This window comes from Salmo salar, chromosome 05 (genome assembly GCF_965601325.2).
Source record: "Salmo salar chromosome 05, fSalSal1, whole genome shotgun sequence".
Taxonomy (NCBI): Eukaryota; Metazoa; Chordata; class Actinopteri; order Salmoniformes; family Salmonidae; genus Salmo; species Salmo salar.
This window is the reverse complement of record NC_138295.1, coordinates 56448714-56466179: the sequence shown is the minus strand read 5'-3', so window position 1 is coordinate 56466179 and position 17466 is coordinate 56448714. Positions and strand designations below refer to the sequence as shown.

At 43.2% G+C, this 17466-nt stretch overlaps 1 protein-coding gene across 1 annotated transcript in view; it reads left to right on the top strand.

Moving 5' to 3' along the window:
• The window catches only part of LOC106605146 (mannosyl-oligosaccharide 1,2-alpha-mannosidase IA), a 202591-nt gene that overhangs the window by 78767 nt on the left and 106358 nt on the right, over positions 1-17466 (top strand). The window contains exon 2 of the mRNA XM_014200497.3: positions 16455-16551. Coding sequence (XP_014055972.1) covers positions 16455-16551 — 97 coding nt within the window. The remainder of the gene's footprint in view (positions 1-16454; positions 16552-17466) is intronic.

The following is a 17466-nucleotide window of genomic DNA, read 5'->3' as shown; positions in this document are numbered from 1 at the left end:
GAGAAAACGGGAGATTAAGAGAGATAGACCAAATACTCAGTGGACGGACTGGTTTAATGGTGTTTCAAATTGATTTCATATTAAAAACATTTTTTTACAATGCAGAAATGATCCACCCTGTTTTTCATTAATGAGATGAATGATAATATTTCAAAGTAAGTACTCTAGTTAGACGGAATTGGATGGCAAAAACCAAGGACCATGTACTTTAAATTAGTTGTGCTTGTAAAGGATGTCAAAATGTTTCCATGGCTAAAGAAATCTAGTATGTTCCAAATATACAATTACTGTAAACATAGCATTACAGCCAAAGGAGAATTGTATTGAATACATGTTCTTTATTGAAACCATTTGACAAGGCAAATGATTTCCAAGCACGTTGTGCATTTCCCAGCATCCCTTTTGTCAGATGCCGAGCCATCTGAATCATTAGAATTTCAATACATTTACCCAAACAAACATTCTGGGACACTCTGTTTTTATTCCATTGAATATATACCTCTATGACTCAAACAAATCGCTCCCTCTATTTGCCATTAGGGCTGTGTTCAGTCGTTCAGTGGTCAAGCCAAGTGGAGCCAGCAGACAGCCATTATTTCTATGCGTGAATGATCTAGCTACTGTACACCTCTCTGTATACCCTGCTCTCCCTTGTCGAGGTGCCTCCTTTATTTTTGGCTTGTGATAATCGACCGCAGGATTGTGCTGAGTCGGGCAGCTGAGTTAGACCCCTCCGGTGGCCTTCAGGGTCCTTCTAGGCTACTCGAGCCGCACCCTATGTGTTTTTTTACTGGGAGGAAATGGCTCCTCACCGGTGTAGGAGCCAGTGGTAATTGGTGAGGGGAGTGGGGAGAAGGAGGGGAGAGGTAGGGTGTGAAGAGGTGTGGAGCTGATGTGGTGCTTTCTCTGCCAGAGATCCCCCTCGGCTCCCCCTCTTCCTCCCCCACTTCCTCCCCCTCCAGGTGATGACACAGCACCTCGTTAAGGCCTCGGTGTCTGGAGCTGCCTTGCCAGGGTGGAGGGGTGATTTATTACCAATGATCCTCCCTGCCCTTCTCAGATTAAAGAGACGCTTCCCAGCTCGTGGCACAAACATAACAATTGCATTACACAGCATGTCTGGAGGGAAGGCGGAGAGCAACAAGCTCTTGGAGGCGCGCTATATGAATATTTATGGAGCCCCCTTCTTACTGTATGTGGTGTGAAATGATCCTTTTTTTCTGAGGTTTTGTGGTCAACACTGAACAGTATAATAGTATTTGGTTGGGGACTGTTAAAAGGAGAAGTATTTTTTGTTGGCTCTGGATGGCGTGCAAAAAAACATGCACAAATGCACGTTGGCTGTGTTTACAAAGGCATCCCAATTCTGATCTTTTTTCCCACTATTTTGACCAATCACATCAGATCGTTTCACATCAGATCTTTTTCAGAGCTGATCTGATTAGTCAAAAGACCAATTAGTAAAAAAAAAAATACATCAGAATTGGGCTGCCTGTGTAAACGCAGCCATAAAGACACACACACACACAGACACATGGGAGGGAATGGATTTGCATAAACACCTACGTACACACCCCTACTGTATATAGGCTAGTATTATAACTGCATACCTAGTACTGTATTTGAACAAAAGGTTATTCAGAGTTATTCTGCTTCAGTGTTTATTGAGATGAAATGTGTTGGGAAGGCCAGGCCACCCTGGTGGCTTCTGTGTGGCTCTACAGGGACTCACTGTAGTGTGTGTGTGTGTGTGTGGGTGTGTGTATTTGTATATACTGTATGTGTGTGCTTGCATGTGTCAGTAATAGTGTGGTACACATGCTTCAATGCATTTCTTGGAGAAACAGACACATAAACAATGCACACGCACACACACACACACACACACACACACTGCTAGCAGCAAGAGACCGCAGTAGTACTGTGTCCCTTCTGCTCTCACTATATGTAGCTGTCAGTAGCAGTCAGTGCCGTTTATGATGAGGGAGGAGAAATATTTTTTTCATGAGCATGATCTTATTTCTATTACAGCATGTTGGATGACTGTCATTCATATTCCATTCACCCAGTTCAATGTAACATCGATAGGTTTAGTCTTCTGCATGATACTTTTAAATGCTAGTAAAACTAAATGCATGCTCTTCAACCGATCGCTGCCCGCTCCCGCCCGCCCGACTAGCATCACTACTCTGGACGGTTCTGACTTAGAATATATGGACAACTACAAATACCTAGGTGTCTGGTTAGACTGTAAACTCTCCTTCCAGACTCACATTAAGCATCTCCAATCCAAAATTAAATCTAGAATCGGCTTTCTATTTCGCAAAAAAACCTTCTTCACTCATGCTGGCAAATATACCCTTGTAAAACTGACTATCCTACCGATCCTTGACTTTGGCGATTTCATTTACAAAATAGCCTCCAACACTCTACTCAGCAAACTGGATGTAGTCTATCACAGTGCCATCCGTTTTGTCACCAAAGCCCCATATACTACCCACCACTGCGACCTGTATGCTCTCGTTGGCTGGCCCTCGCTTCATATTCGTCGCCAAACCCACTGGCTCCAGGTCATCTATAAGTCTTTGCTAGGTAAAGCCCCGCCTTATCTTAATTCACTGGTCACCATGGCAACACCCACCCGTAGCACGTGCTCCAGCAGGTATATTTGACTGGTCATCCCCAAAGCCAACACTTCCTTTGGCCGCCTTTCCGTCCAGTTCTCTGCTGCCAATGACTGGAATGAATTGCATAAATCACTGAAGCTGGAGACTTATATCTCCCTCTCTAACTATAAGCATCAGCTCTCAGAGCAGCTTACCAATCACTGTACCTGTACACAGCCAATCTGTAAATAGCCCACCCAACTACCTAATCCCCATTTTGTTATTTATCCTCTTGCTTTTTTGCACCCCAGTATCTCTACTTGCACATCATCATCTGCACATCTATCACTCCAGTGTTAATGCTAAATTGTAATTATTATGCCTCTATGGCCTATTTATTGCCTTACCTCCCTACTCTTCTACATTTGTGCACACTGTACATAGATTTTTGTATTGTGTTATTGACTGTATGTTTGTTTATGTGTAACTCTGTGTTATTGTTTTTGTCGCACTGCTTTGCTTTATCTTGGCCAGGTCGCAGTTGTAAATGAGAACTTGTTCCTGGTTAAATAAAGGTGAAATAAAATACATTTTAAAAATACTCAAATTTTCCCTATACCCATCATGAGGTTACTACAACCTAGCCTATGAATGAAAGTTTACAAAGTAGATGCACATAGATAGGTCGAGATAAAAATTGGAGGTGACAGACAGTTGCAATCAAGAGTTTCTATGGACAAATTTAGTTATTTTTATCCCTGTTTCGTTGCTCCTGTTTAAGAAATGTTTTTCAACCGAATCGGCGGAATGAATACACCCCTGATCACATGTAAACACAGTTCACTTTCATTGTATTCCTTCTCACCTCTCTGCACTCTCCTCCTCTCACCTTTTCCCTTCGTTTGTGGACTTCAATGCACTACACATCAGCTGTACAGTATGTGACCTGGCGGAAAAACCTTTCCAAGCTAAACCATGTCATAACCACTGCACACAGCCTACATCTCTGTCCCCATATTAGCTAAAGCAACGTTCTAGTCAGCATAGCTAATAGAACTAATGTGTTAGTAAACCCGCGACAATCATGCTGTAACGTTACAGTGTATAGTCAGTAAGCAGTTTAGCTCTTACACTGGCGGGCCCCGGTGGCAATAAATTTATAAAACCAAAAGCTTACCTTGACTTGGAAGAGTTCCAGTGTTGTGTTGGATAATCATAGCCAGCTAGCTAACATTGCATCCCTCTGTTTGAGCTGGGTGTTTGAGTAGGGTAAACTAGCTAGCAGCATTTGCTAGCTAAGTAAGTAAAACTAAAAGTGAAAAATAATCTCTCTCTCGCTTGCTTCTCCTTCATTTGTGTAGAAATGAATGTGTTGAAAACTGTTCAACAATTGTCTTTCTCTCTCTTTGAGTCAACTACTCACCATATTTGATGCACTGCAGTGCTAGCTAGCTGTTGCTTATGCTTCCAGTACTAGATTCATTCTCTGATCCTTTGATTGGGTGGACAACATGTCAGTTCATGCTGCAAGAGCTCTGATAGGTCGGACGACGTCCCCAGGAAGTTGTCATAATAAGTGGGAAAGTCTATGGAAGGGGGTGAGAACCGAGAGCCTCCTAGGTTTTGTATTGAAGTCAATGTACCAAGAGGAGAACGGAAGCTAGCTGTCCTCAGGCTACACCATGGTGCTACCCTACACAGTGCTGTTGAGGCTACCGTAGACCTTTGCAAAACAGTGTGTTTTAATCAATTATTTTGTGACGTGAATACATTTAGTATAGTTTTATCTAAAAATGCTAACTTTTTAAATGTTTTAACATTTTTATTTTTATAAAATTCACTGAGGAGGATGGTCCTCCCCTTCCTCCTTTGAGGAGCCTCCACTGGTAGCTGTCGTCTCTCTCTCTCTCTCTCTCTCTCTCTCTCTCTCTCTCTCTCTCTGAATACTGGAGGGGGTATTGCCCTGTTTGTGAGTGAGTGTGTGTGTCTGCTCAGTCTTCTAAACTGTAGGGCTAGCTCTAACATTCTTAATGGTACTCTTTAGGCCCAGTGTGACAGTTCGGCTCCCGAGGGCCCCATGGAGATAGAGGTTAACACGCCATCTGTGCTGGAACTCAGAGGAGGCCCCTGGCTTACTCCTCGTTCTGTTTTAATACAATCCCTCTCTTAGTAGAAGTGTAATGTTTATATACATCATCTTGAATGCAGTTTCCTTGTCACTCACAATGTGTTGTAGGGGTTTGGAGGAATGGATTTTCCAGCTCTTGGTCCATCAAAGTAAGTTATTAGAGAGAGAGAACCAGAGAGAGGGAGGAAGAGATAGTGTATGAGAGATAGAGAGACAAAATGAGAGAGAGAGAGAGAGATAAAACCATGGTAGAAATAGAGAACCAAACAGAGAATCAACCTGATAGAAAGAAAGAAAGATACACAGACAGACAGAGAGAGACGGATACTGCTGAAGCCAGGGTAGCTTGGCATTGGAGTCTTCAGAGATCAGAGTCCCTCCCATTGTGCACGGCCTTGTCAGGGTTTGAATACTGTCTGTTCAGCACTTGAGTGTGTTTAAAGAAAGTGACTTCTAAATGGTTGCCTTGCACAATGAGCTGTGAGGGATCGCTGTCTGTGTGTGTGTGTGTGTGAAAAAACACAATGAATCTCCATATTCCACACACTTTTGTTTATCTATTTCAAGCTTCCGATAATGCACGTGCACGGTTTTTTCCCCCTTCCTCGCATTTTCCCTCCAAATGAGGATGTATGGCTAGAAGCCCGACATAGAAAATTTAAACATGTCCGAGTGGGGATTGATACGTCTGGGGATTTTTCTCATCTCCTTATTTTTATTTTTAATAATGCAGCATTCCCGATGAGAGCAGTAGGTGTCCAAATGAGATGGGATGGGAACTGTACCGTTCTAACTGGGAGGAAGAGCGGATGATGGTTTGATTGACAGCTTCGTAGGAGATGTAGGATTAAGATGTTGGATAGATGATTGCCTGACTGACGCTGCCTTGCGTGTATCAGTGTGGAATAGGCTAGCACTGATTCCTTCCTTTATTCATCCCCTGAGAACCTACTTGTTACTTCTACTACAACTACTACAATGTGTTCATCTCACATACATTTATCTTATTCAATTACTTATTATCACATAGCAGGTATTATTACAACATACAGTGAGGGGAAAAAAGTATTTGATCCCCTGCTGATTTTGTACGTTTGCCCACTGACAAAGAAATGATCAGTCTATAATTTTAATGGTAGGTTTATATGAACAGTGAGAGACAGAATAACAACAACAAAAAATCCAGATAAACGCATGTCAAAAATGTTATAAATTGATTTGCATTTTAATGATGGAAATAAGTATTTGACCCCTCTCAATCAGAAAGATTTCTGGCTCCCAGGTGTCTTTTATACAGGTAACGAGCTGAGATTAGGAGCACACTCTTAAAGGGAGTGCTCCTAATCTCAGCTTGTTATCTGTATAAAAGACACCTGTCCACAGAAGCAATCAATCAATCAGATTCCAAACTCTCCACCATGGCCAAGACCAAAGAGCTCTCCAAGGATGTCAGGGACAAGATTGTAGACCTACACAAGGCTGGAATGGGCTACAAGACCATCGCCAAGCAGCTTGGTGAGAAGGTGACAACAGTTGGTGCGATTATTCGCAAATGTAAGAAACAAAAGAACTGTCAATCTCCCTCGGCCTGGGGCTCCATGCAAGATCTCACCTCGTGGAGTTGCAATGATCATGAGAACGGTGAGGAATCAGCCCAGAACTTCACGGGAGGATCTTGACAATGATCTCAAGGCAGCTGGGACCATAGTCACCAAGAAAACAATTGGTAACACACTACGCCGTGAAGGACTGAAATCCTGCAGCGCCTGCAAGGTCCCCCTGCTCAAGAAAGCACATATACATGCCCGTCTGAAGTTTGCCAATGAACATCTGAATGATTCAGAGGACAACTGGGTGAAAGTGTTGTGGTCAGATGAGACCAAAATGGAGCTCTTTGGCATCAACTCAACTCGCCGTGTTTGGAGGAGGAATGCTGCCTATGACCCCAAGAACAGCATCCCCACCGTCAAACATGGAGGTGGAAACATTATGCTTTGGGGGTGTTTTTCTGCTAAGGGGACAGGACAACTTCACCGCATCAAAGGGACGATGGACGTGGCCATGTACCGTCAAATCTTGGGTGAGAACCTCCTTCCCTCAGCCAGGGCATTGAAAATGGATCGTGGATGGGTATTCCAGCATGACAATGACCCAAAACACACGGCCAAGGCAACAAAGGAGTGGCTCAAGAAGAAGCACATTAAGTCTCCTGGAGTGGCCTAGCCAGTCTCCAGACCTTAATCCCATAGAAAATCTGTGGAGCGAGCTGAAGGTTCGAGTTGCTAAACGTCAGCCTCGAAACCTTAATGACTTGGAGAAGATCTGCAAAGAGGAGTGGGACAAAATCCCTCCTGAGATGTGTGCAAACCTGGTGGCCAACTACAAGAAACGTCTGACCTCTGTGATTGCCAACAAGGGTTTTGCCACCAAGTACTAAGTCATGTTTTGCAGAGGGGTCAAATACTTATTTCCCTCATTAAAATGCAAATCAATTTCAAATTTTTTTGACATGCGTTTTTCTGGATTTTTTTGTTGTTATTCTGTCTCTCACTGTTCAAATAAACCTACCATTAAAATTATAGACTGATCATTTCTTTGTCAGTGGGCAAACGTACAAAATCAGCAGGGGATCAAATACTTTTTCCCCTCACTGTATGTGAAGTGGAAATGTAACTAACAACCTTGATGTCTCCTCCAGCAACATGCTCCAACCGACTGAGCACTCTGGACCATATGCACTTGTACATGGGACTGAATAGGCTCAAGCTCTCAGACCTTGGCCATTCACAGACCATTGCTTTTCATATCAGACAAGTCTATCCTGTGGCTGGGCAGAAAGGTTTGAGGAAGGTATGGGGTAGACAGGAGAGCAGTGCAGGTTGGGTTTACGCTTCACTATAATTTTCACCTCAGATATTGGGCTTAATAGTGAAGGCAAACCCCTCTTGAAGCAATACACAATTGTAACTGCATGGAGGTGAGTTGGGAGCTATTTTAGCCTGCACGGTGGAAGTGGTTAACCCACTGTACCCTTATTCTCTTCCGTATGCAGTGCCATTAAGGTGTAGATAACCTTCAAAAGTCTGTCATATAATATTCCTGATTCCTGTCTTTCTGTCTGAAATAGAAAGGGTGTACAGTACCTTCTGCTCTCTAAAAAAAACTCCTCTCCCCTCACTCTTCTGGATGGCTGTTACTTCAGTTTTTTCCTCTTTAATCAGTCTATGGCCTCCCTCATTCCCGCCTTCCATCCTCTCTCTCTCTCTCTCTCTCTCTCTCTCTCTCTCTCTCTCTCTCCCTCTCAGCATACAGCTTTCACGCTGACGAATACTGAAGGGTGTACCATACTGTTTGTTTTCCTTCCTTTCCTACAGTCTTACCCTCCTGCTCATTTATTTAGCCCTCCCTCCATCTCCACCGTTCCGTACATGCTAACTCTCTGTAGTTGTGTCCTGAATGCCTGTCAAAAGTGTGCCCTCTTACACTCTTTGCGATGCAGAGGGATTTATAATTTAATACCAGGCACTTTGAAGGTTCTCACATAACCAGGGAGGTATCGATTAAATATCATTGTGACGAGGACCCTCACTGTGCTGGCTAAGCGGGAGATCTGCCATAGTTAGGCATCCGGAAAAGGCTACAAAGCGTTGCGCCTTGCCAGTCGAAGCCCGGACTTTCTGTCTCTACCTCTTCTGGGTGGCTGACTGTCCACGTTGGTCCCTGCCCAGCTGCCGATGCCATGTTTTCGATAGCATGTTTGTTATGCAACAGCTCCGTGATCCAATCCACACTGGAAGCACCACTTGGGTTTCTAAAAATGACGTTCAATGCAGTTGATACATTTCCAATGTGATGCACCGCTTCTCTAATCAAAAATAAAAGCTCTCTTTAGCCGAAATATGCTTGATACGGTTGTCCTAATCTCTTTTTATGTAATGGGATGTATGTGAGTATTTTGAGAAAAGCATTAGGAATGAATACATTCGGATACATTATCCAAAATCGGATAATGTATGGATTACTATATATAGCAACATTCTATATTAGATCCAGTAAAAAAGACTGCAGTTTGCTGCTAAGCTGTGTGTTAAAACCCTGCTACAGGGGTACACAGGGTTTGTTCAGAGCTACTGTTGCGTGTCCATTCTAACACAACAGACCTGGTCTATATTCATGACCACCAGACTCTCAATCCTCTCCATATAGTACATGACGTTACAGGCTCACTCAATACAAACGTTCAAGCTTGTTTTTCTGCTAGCGTTTTTTTGTTGTGCCGTGATGATTAATAATTCACAATAAGGATGAGGTATGAATCACCTTGGAGAGTGCACATATGCCCCACTTTTATCAATAATGTGTGAGTGTCCGTACCTTGACAGTTTTTGTTTATGCAAATAGGTGACGAAGCAAATCGAGAGCTTGGGACTATAAGGTTCTATCGGCAATTGAGTTATTGACGTAACCTTGATCTGTTCAATGTTCTCTACCTAAATAAACGTCCTCTCACTGTCAACTGCGTTTATTTTCAGCAAACTTAACATGTGTAAATATTTGTATGAACATAACAAGATTCAACAACTGAGACATAAATTGAACAAGTTCCACAGACGTGACTAACAGAAATGTAATAATGTGTCCCTGAACAAAGGGGGGGATCAAAGTCAAAAGTAACAGTCAGTATCTGGTGTGGCCACCAGCTGCATTAAGTAATGCTGTGCATCTCCTCCTCATGGACTGCACCAGATTGGCCAGTTCTTTCTGTGAGATGTTACCCCACTCTTCCACCAAGGCACCTGCAAGCCCTCACCCTCCGATCCAACAGGTCCCAGACGTGCTCAATGGGATTGAGATCCGGGCTCTTCGCTGGCCATGGCAGAACGCTGACATTCCTGTCTTGCAGGAAATCACGCACAGAACGAGTAGTATGGTTGGTGGCATTGTCATGCTGGAGGGTCAGGATGAGCCTGCAGGAAAGGTAACACATGAGGGAGGAGGATGTCTTCCCTGTAACGCACAGCGTTGAGATTGCCTGCAATGACAACAAGCTCAGTCCGATGATGCTGTGACACACCGCCCTAGACCATGACGGACCCTCCACCTCCAAATCAATCCAATCAATCAAGAGTACAGGCCTCGGTGTATTGCTCATTCCTTCGACGATAAACGCGAATCCGACCATCACCCCTGGTGAGACAAAACCGCGACTCGTCAGTGAAGAGCACTTTTTGCCAGTCCTGTCTGGTCCAGCGACGGTGGGTTTGTGCCCATAGGCGACGTTGTTGCCGGTGATGTCTGGTGAGGACCTGCCTTACACCAGGCCTACAAGCCCTCAGTCCAGCCTCTCTCAGCCTATTGCGGACAGTCTAGTCTGAGCACCGATGGAGGGATTGCGTTCCTGGTGTGCGTTCCTGGTGTAACTCGAGCAGTTGTTGTTGCTATCCCGCAGGTGTGATGTTCGGCTGTACCGATCCTGTGCAGGTGTTGTTACATGTGGTCTGCCACTGCGAGGACGATCAGCTGTCCGTCCTGTCTCCCTGTAACGCTGTCTTAGGTGTCTCACAGTACGGACATTGCAATTTATTGCCCTGGCCACATCTGCAGTCCTCATGCCTCCTTGCAGCATGCCTAAGGCACGTTCACGCAGATGAGCAGGGACCCTGGGCATCTTTCTTTTGGTATTTTTCAGAGTCAGTAGAAAGGCCTCTTTAGTGTCCTAAGTTTTCATAACTGTGACCTTAATTGCCTGCCGTCAGTAAGCTGCTAGTGTCTTAACGACTGTTCCACAGGTGCATGTTCATTAATTGTTTATGGTTCATTGAACAAGCATGGGAAACAGTGTTTAAACCCCTTACAATGAAGATCTGTGAAGTTATTTGGATTTTTACGAATTATCTTTGAAAGACAGGGTCCTGAAAAATTTCTTTTTTTGCTGAGTTTAGTACTCTAAATACCCCAATTCATATTGTTAAATCCAATGGAATACACCATTTAAACCAATGAGGGTTCAGAACTTTAAAGCCAATTATCTCAGAAACATCTTTTTGTAGATGGAACCTTATAGTCACAAGCTCTCGAAATGTTGTCTCTGCAGCAAACTGTTGATTGGTGCGTACTGGAACAAATTGAAGAGAAGCTGTATATGGTCTTTGGGACTGAGGCTGTCCTAATATGGACACCATATCATTTTTGCCTTAATAACCTCTCTGGGCTAGTGGGACGTCACCGTCCCACTCTATTCAACAGCCAGTGGAACCGCGTGGCGCCAAATACAAAAACCTCAAAAATGCAATAATTTCAATTTTTCAAACATACGACTATTTTACACCATTTGAAAGATAAGACTCTCATTAATCTAACCACATTGTCCGATTTCAAAAAGGCTTTACAGCGAAAGCAAAACATTAGATTATGTCAGGAGAGTACATAGCCAAAAATAATCACACAGCCATTTTCCAAGCAAGCATATATGTCACAGAAACCCAAAACACAGCTAAATGAAGCACTAACCTTTGATGATCTTCATCAGATGACACTCCTAGGACATTATGTTATACAATACATTCATGTTTTGTTCAATCAAGTTCATATTTATATAAAAAAAACGTTTTTTACATTGGCGTGTGATGTTCAGAAAATGTATCCCCACCGAAAACTTCCGGTGAATTTACGAAATTACTCATGATAAACGTTGACAAAATACATAACAATTATTTTAAGAATTATAGATACAGAACTCCTTTATGCAATCGCTATGTCAGATTTAAAATAGCTTTTCGGCGAAAGCACATTTTGCAATATTCTGAGTACATAGCTCAGCCATCACGGCTAGCTATTTTGACACCTGCCAACTTCGGGGCACACTAAACTCAGAATTAGTATTAGAAAAATTGTATTACCTTTGCTGATCTTCGTCAGAATGCACTCCCAGGACTGCTACTTCCACAAGAAAAGTTGTTTTTGTTCCAAATAATCCATAGTTATGTCCAAATACCTCTGTTTTGTTCGTGCGTTCAGGTCACTATCCAAAGGGTAACGCGCAAGCGCATTTCGAGACAAAAAAAAATGCAAAATGTTCCTTTACCGTACTTAGAAGCATGTCAAACGCTGTTTAAAATAAATTTTTATGGTATTTTTCTCGTAAAATAGCGATAATATTCCAACCGGACAATAGTGTATTCATTGAAAGAGGAAAAGAAAACACAGCGTGGTCTCGTGAACGTGCATATCCAATCTCTTAGTCACCAGGCAGACCACTGAGAAACTGAGCTACTGTACTCTGCCCAGAGACAGGAGACACCTCAATCCGCTTTCTGAACGCTTTAGATAGCCAATGGAAGCCTTAGAAAGTGCTACGTAACCCCAGAGATACAGTAGTTTCGATAGAGAACCAAAAGAAGAACTACAAATTCTCAGACAGGCCACTTCCTGCTTGGAATTTTCTCAGGTTTTTGCCTGCCATATGAGTTCTGTTATACTCACAGACACCATTCAAACAGTTTTAGAAACTTCAGAGTGTTTTCTATCCAAATCTAATAATAATATGCATATTCTCGTTTCTGGGCAAGAGTAGTAACCAGTTTAAATCGGGTACATTTTTTATCCGGCCGTGAAAATACTGCCCCTTTGCCCAGACAGGTTAAGGACATTCAGTGCCAGTTCAATCTATTGCCCAGCCTTAGTTCAGGGAAAACCATAGGGTTAAAGGTCCTGTTGTCACCTTCTCTACATATGCCTTGCTCTAGAAGCCCTAGTTCTTCCTAGTATGCCATGCTGTCTGTCCAGAGCTGAGTAAAGACAGGCCAGTGTGTGCGCCCTGCTGAGAAACCATGCTGGGCTGATAGGCTGAAGAGGACCAGCAGACAGTTATTAATGGCTGCCCCTTTTTTATCTGCTCCAGGGGTAGTGGTTTACACACTAGGGGCTCATTGTATTTCCTGCTGGTCAATATTCTGCTCTTTTAACCCTTTACGGAGCAGAGGGAAGTTGTGACCTGGAGTACGGTATCCATTTTAGGCCACCCTCAGCCTCAAGCCTCACCCCTTTTTGTGTCAGTCATCAACACTCCTTGAGGCTGAGGGTGTCCTTTAATGGACCCCTTACCAGGCATGGCATGTCCGTGGTGTATTTCTGGTATTTGCTGCTTATCTACAGCTGCTGCTTATTTACATCTGATTTTGATTCGAAAACCTAAAGTCTTTCAGCGCCTTTCGTCAAATGATCCGACAGTGAGTTTTCTCATTAATGGAAGGAAAACAAATGTCTCTGTAATGATTTTCTTTGCTCATCATGTTGTTGTATTTGCTACGAGGAAAACCGGTGATATTGCATCTTTCCCAGGAGATTTTGATAAAGCTGTTTGGTGTAAGCATATTCACTGAAGCGCTCTAAGCCATCTTGTTTTTCATGTCGAGTGTTGCCGTGCGAAAATCCTCGAGAGTCAGGTTGGAAAGCATTGACTTCCGACCTCAGGGAATGGAATTGGCAAATTGCATCCTGATAAATGTGTGATTCATTTTAATCACTGGCTGCTATTGAACTGCTTTCCCCAAGAACCAGCCAATGAATGAGCCAAAGAGCAGTTACGACTGTATGTCTAGCGTATTTATCCCTGGCAACAGCTTGCCCCCATCCATTCGCTCTCCTAGAAAGGTTGTCTGGTTGGAAGCGTGTTAGGGCTATAGTGGGTGCTATCGATTGGTGTGGTCTCTGATTGTGTGTGTGATTAGGTGTGTGTATGTGTGTGCTGCTGCTGATGATCATGGCATGTTAGGCCTGTGATCCTGGCAGTCTCTGACCCTGGTCATCTCACGCCGCCCTACTAATCACAACATTGTCAGGGGATATAATTATACAGGCCTGTGTCCTCCTCCTCCCCACTGGTGTGGAGCAATCAATAATTATCTCTACGCGTGTTGTATCTGCAGTTTGTGTGGAGCATCACATCCAGCTGGCTGCTAGAGCCGCTGAGGAAACAGTGGGGAGTAGGAGTTAGGGAAGAGGCTTTGCCTGACGGCTGTACATTCGAGTAAGCAAGCAGAAAGCTCTCTAATCTTGCTGCGTTACATAGAAATATATTTACTACGAGGATTCAGCACCCAACTACTTTTGAGAAATTATCTGAGTGAGCATGTTATCTATTATTCTATGTATTTGACCATTTCTGTGTAGATTACTATGCCACTGGACATGAATATTAAAATTGATATTTTATCAGAAAACACAGCTTCTGGCAAGTTTGCATTATTCCCGGGATATTTCATGCTTTCGTTTCTCATTCTGTACAGATTGCATTCTGCAATCTCTACACACTCAGTTATTTTGTGCTTTAACTGCAGAGCTTCCCCAGTCCAGATAAAGTGAACACAAGAGTTCAAATGTTCACAAAACCCCGGCATTTATGTCAGTGATTTTTTTTCCCATTATACTTTCTATCCCTGGGGAGTGGAGCAAGACTAGAGTTTTATAAAAAAAAAAGTGTATTTCAACTGAAACCTGAATCCTTTGCTCTGAGGAAAATGATTTTGTCTGATATTGTAAACTATGCTTGTCTTTCTGGCCCTGGCTGGAGTTATTGCCATGCAAACAAATTTGCACCATCAATATCCTTGATGCTAATCCCCAAATCATGTCTCAAGCTAGTTATTTACTTTCACTGGATGCGGTCCTGCATAAATTATTGGTGTTAATATTGGCATATCTTTAGGCGAGAAAGCTTCTTTTGAAACGATGCCCACTCAAATTGGCTGGGACGACTATTCTGCAAAGGCTCAACAATGACAGTGAGTGTGCACCTGTGGTAACTGTTGCATCCCTGTGTGTGTGTGTGTGGATGGGTGAGCAAGCGTGTGTGTTTGTGAAAGTGTGTGTAAACCCGCATTAGGCCACAAGGCAGGATGTTGTTGTTTCTGCCTGTTTCTACCGTACACTCTGCTCTCGTGGTCACTGAAAACCCGACCTTCACTGATGTAAGCCGAGCTGAGCTGCCGTAACCCACCAGCCCAGGTAGCACCAGCTCGGCTCTCAACCTTTCTTGAACCTTGACCCCTTTTTTTCATCAGTTGCTAGAGCTTTCAGATCTAAAGAATATGTCTTCCCTGTCTGTTACGGAGGCTTCGGCTGTTATATGTGAGAGCACTCTCTCATAGACTAATGTGCACGCAGTTCGAGAGAAATAAGCTTTTTGTGCACATGAAACATTTCTGAGATCTTTTATTTCAGCTCATGAAACATGGGACCAACGCTTTACATGTTGCGGTTATATTTTTGTTCAGTATATTAAGTTGCGTTATTGGGCTAAGATGGATGCTGCTCGCCTGCTCTCAATTAACCTCTGTAGACCACCACAGGCTCATGCAGTATTAATGATAGAAATCACATCATATTACTACTGTGCCTCTGAACAAAAACTATTCCTGGTGTGTCAGTCAACCAAATCAAATTCTGACATGCTGGGGTGGTGTGGTGGTTAGCTAATTTCCCCAGTGGGAGATTTACAGGAAGTAGGAATTATGCTTTTGTTTCAATATTTACATGTATATCAGTGGGCTTAAGTGTTCCTTTTTGTGTTTTTTAGATTGATTCATATTCAGAAGATCATTTGCTGTTAATATTCTTATCCTCGTTGATAGTACAATATATTTCACTGCAGACAAAAAGCTACGACAGACTTCCAGGTGATTGGATTGGAGGTCTGCATCCTAGTTGCCAGAAAGTCCAGTGAAGTTACAAGCTCAGCCACAACCACACAGAGCACAAACTTGCATAGCCTTTACTCAACATCAAAACAAAATGTACGTATTAACAAATACATTCTCTATGTTCATCGCCTCCTAGAGAAGCGAGAACAAACAAGAACGTTGCCTGAAACACTGCCTCGGCTGCTGTCAGTGTCTGACTAGTCATGAATTTATGCATTCCTTTGATGAACGTCAACTAACTTCCCCTTCAGATTCTACCGAAGCTAATTAGAAATGTGTCGCTCGAGGCAGCGATGGATCGATCAAGCATGGGCTCTTCCAGCCATAATGATTAAATTGGGCTCCGGAGTGGCGCAGCGGTCTAAGGCACTGCATCTCAGTGAAAGAGGCGTCACTACAGTCCCTGGTTCGAATCCAGGCTGAATCACATCCGGCTGTATCACATCCGGCTGTGATTGGGAGTCCCATAGGGCAGCGCACAATTGGCCCGGCTTCGTCCGGGCTAGGCCGTCATTGTAAATAAGAATTTGTTTTTAACTGACTTGCCTAGTTAAATAAATAAATAAACATTTTTGGGGGGTTCTGTAGATACCATTCTAACCTAAACCCCTTCATTTTACCCTACCTAAAATGCAGAAAACTTGGTTACTTTTGTTGTTGGCATAACACAATTAAATCACTTTGACCATGTCAGTCAGTGGGAAAAAAACAAATTATTTTTTATTTCAATTGAGGAGATCTTGGAAGGTTTTTGGAATGAGAATGGCGATGCACCTTGTTTTTAATTTGATTTAACCGGGGTACTTGGGTGTATTGTCAATGGCATAGTTTAGCTGTGTGGTTTATGTGTGATAATTGCATGCCTGTGTTAAATCCACAGCAAATCAATAATCCATAATTGACATTGCTGCAGGCCACCATTCCAGTTTAATTAAGGCTGTTGTTGTAAATCAGGTGGTTTGCCATCAGTTTAGTGACTGACCTGTGTTCTTAACCTCGTCACCTGTTTTTGTGTTTCAGATGATGAAGTTTGCCTGGGACAACTACAAGAGCTTTGCCTGGGGCAAGAACGAGCTACGGCCCCTGACCAGGAATGGCCATATTGGGAACATGTTTGGTGAGTGGTGTTTTGTGGCCCCAGGCTAAAAGGCCCCATATGCCCTCACAGGTTACTGGGGAGCAGCTTGTGAAGGTCTTACAGTCTTTAACAAAAACAGTCAAATGGTCTGCAGTCATGGACACACAATTGTCTGTGGGTCTTAGTCAACCTCTAGGTCAAAGAGTTTTCATTCATGCTAATCGCTCATAGAAGAGAATGCTCTCATTGTGAAAGGTATTTTTCGCTCGTCGACATTTTAGAGACATGCAGGTTGCGGATCCCCTGGCCACCATTATTTAATCATCTTTGTTGTGTTGCATATGGTTGCACTGTAGGTGGAAAAGGCCCGCCATAGGCTTCCTGACTAGCAGTGAATGTTATGTGCATTTCCCACTTGTCGGTGTGTCTGAACCCACCTGTCAGAATGGTTCTTTCCGGGTCCATCAGACTGTGATCTGTCCCAGCAGCCTTTATACCGCCTTGTCATTGTGTGGGCATTAATCGGACATGGTACCAGAAGGTTCCTCAGGTCCCTAATGACACACAGACACACACACACACACGTCTGATATCCTGTGATAACGCTCTTAATAGAAGTCTGCCTGTCTGACGCGCCTGAGTTCCTCCACATCCCGTCTACTTGGATTGTGGAGTATTGAGGCCATTATGTGAGACGATGCTAACCTTTCCCTCCGAGGTTTGATGGCATCTCTTCTTTCTCTCTCATCATGTAGTAGTAATACGATAATGTGTCTTCCAAATAGAAAATGCATGTAAATGTGACTGTACTGTAGTATTCATGTAAATGTCATGCATTATGCAAATAGAGTGATAACTCAGCCTTCTCTCTTCCCCATGTGTTGGAATTAAGACCTACAAAAAGGGACCTTATTCAACCTTTGAATGATATCTGGTTGCTATTTCATAGCCCTA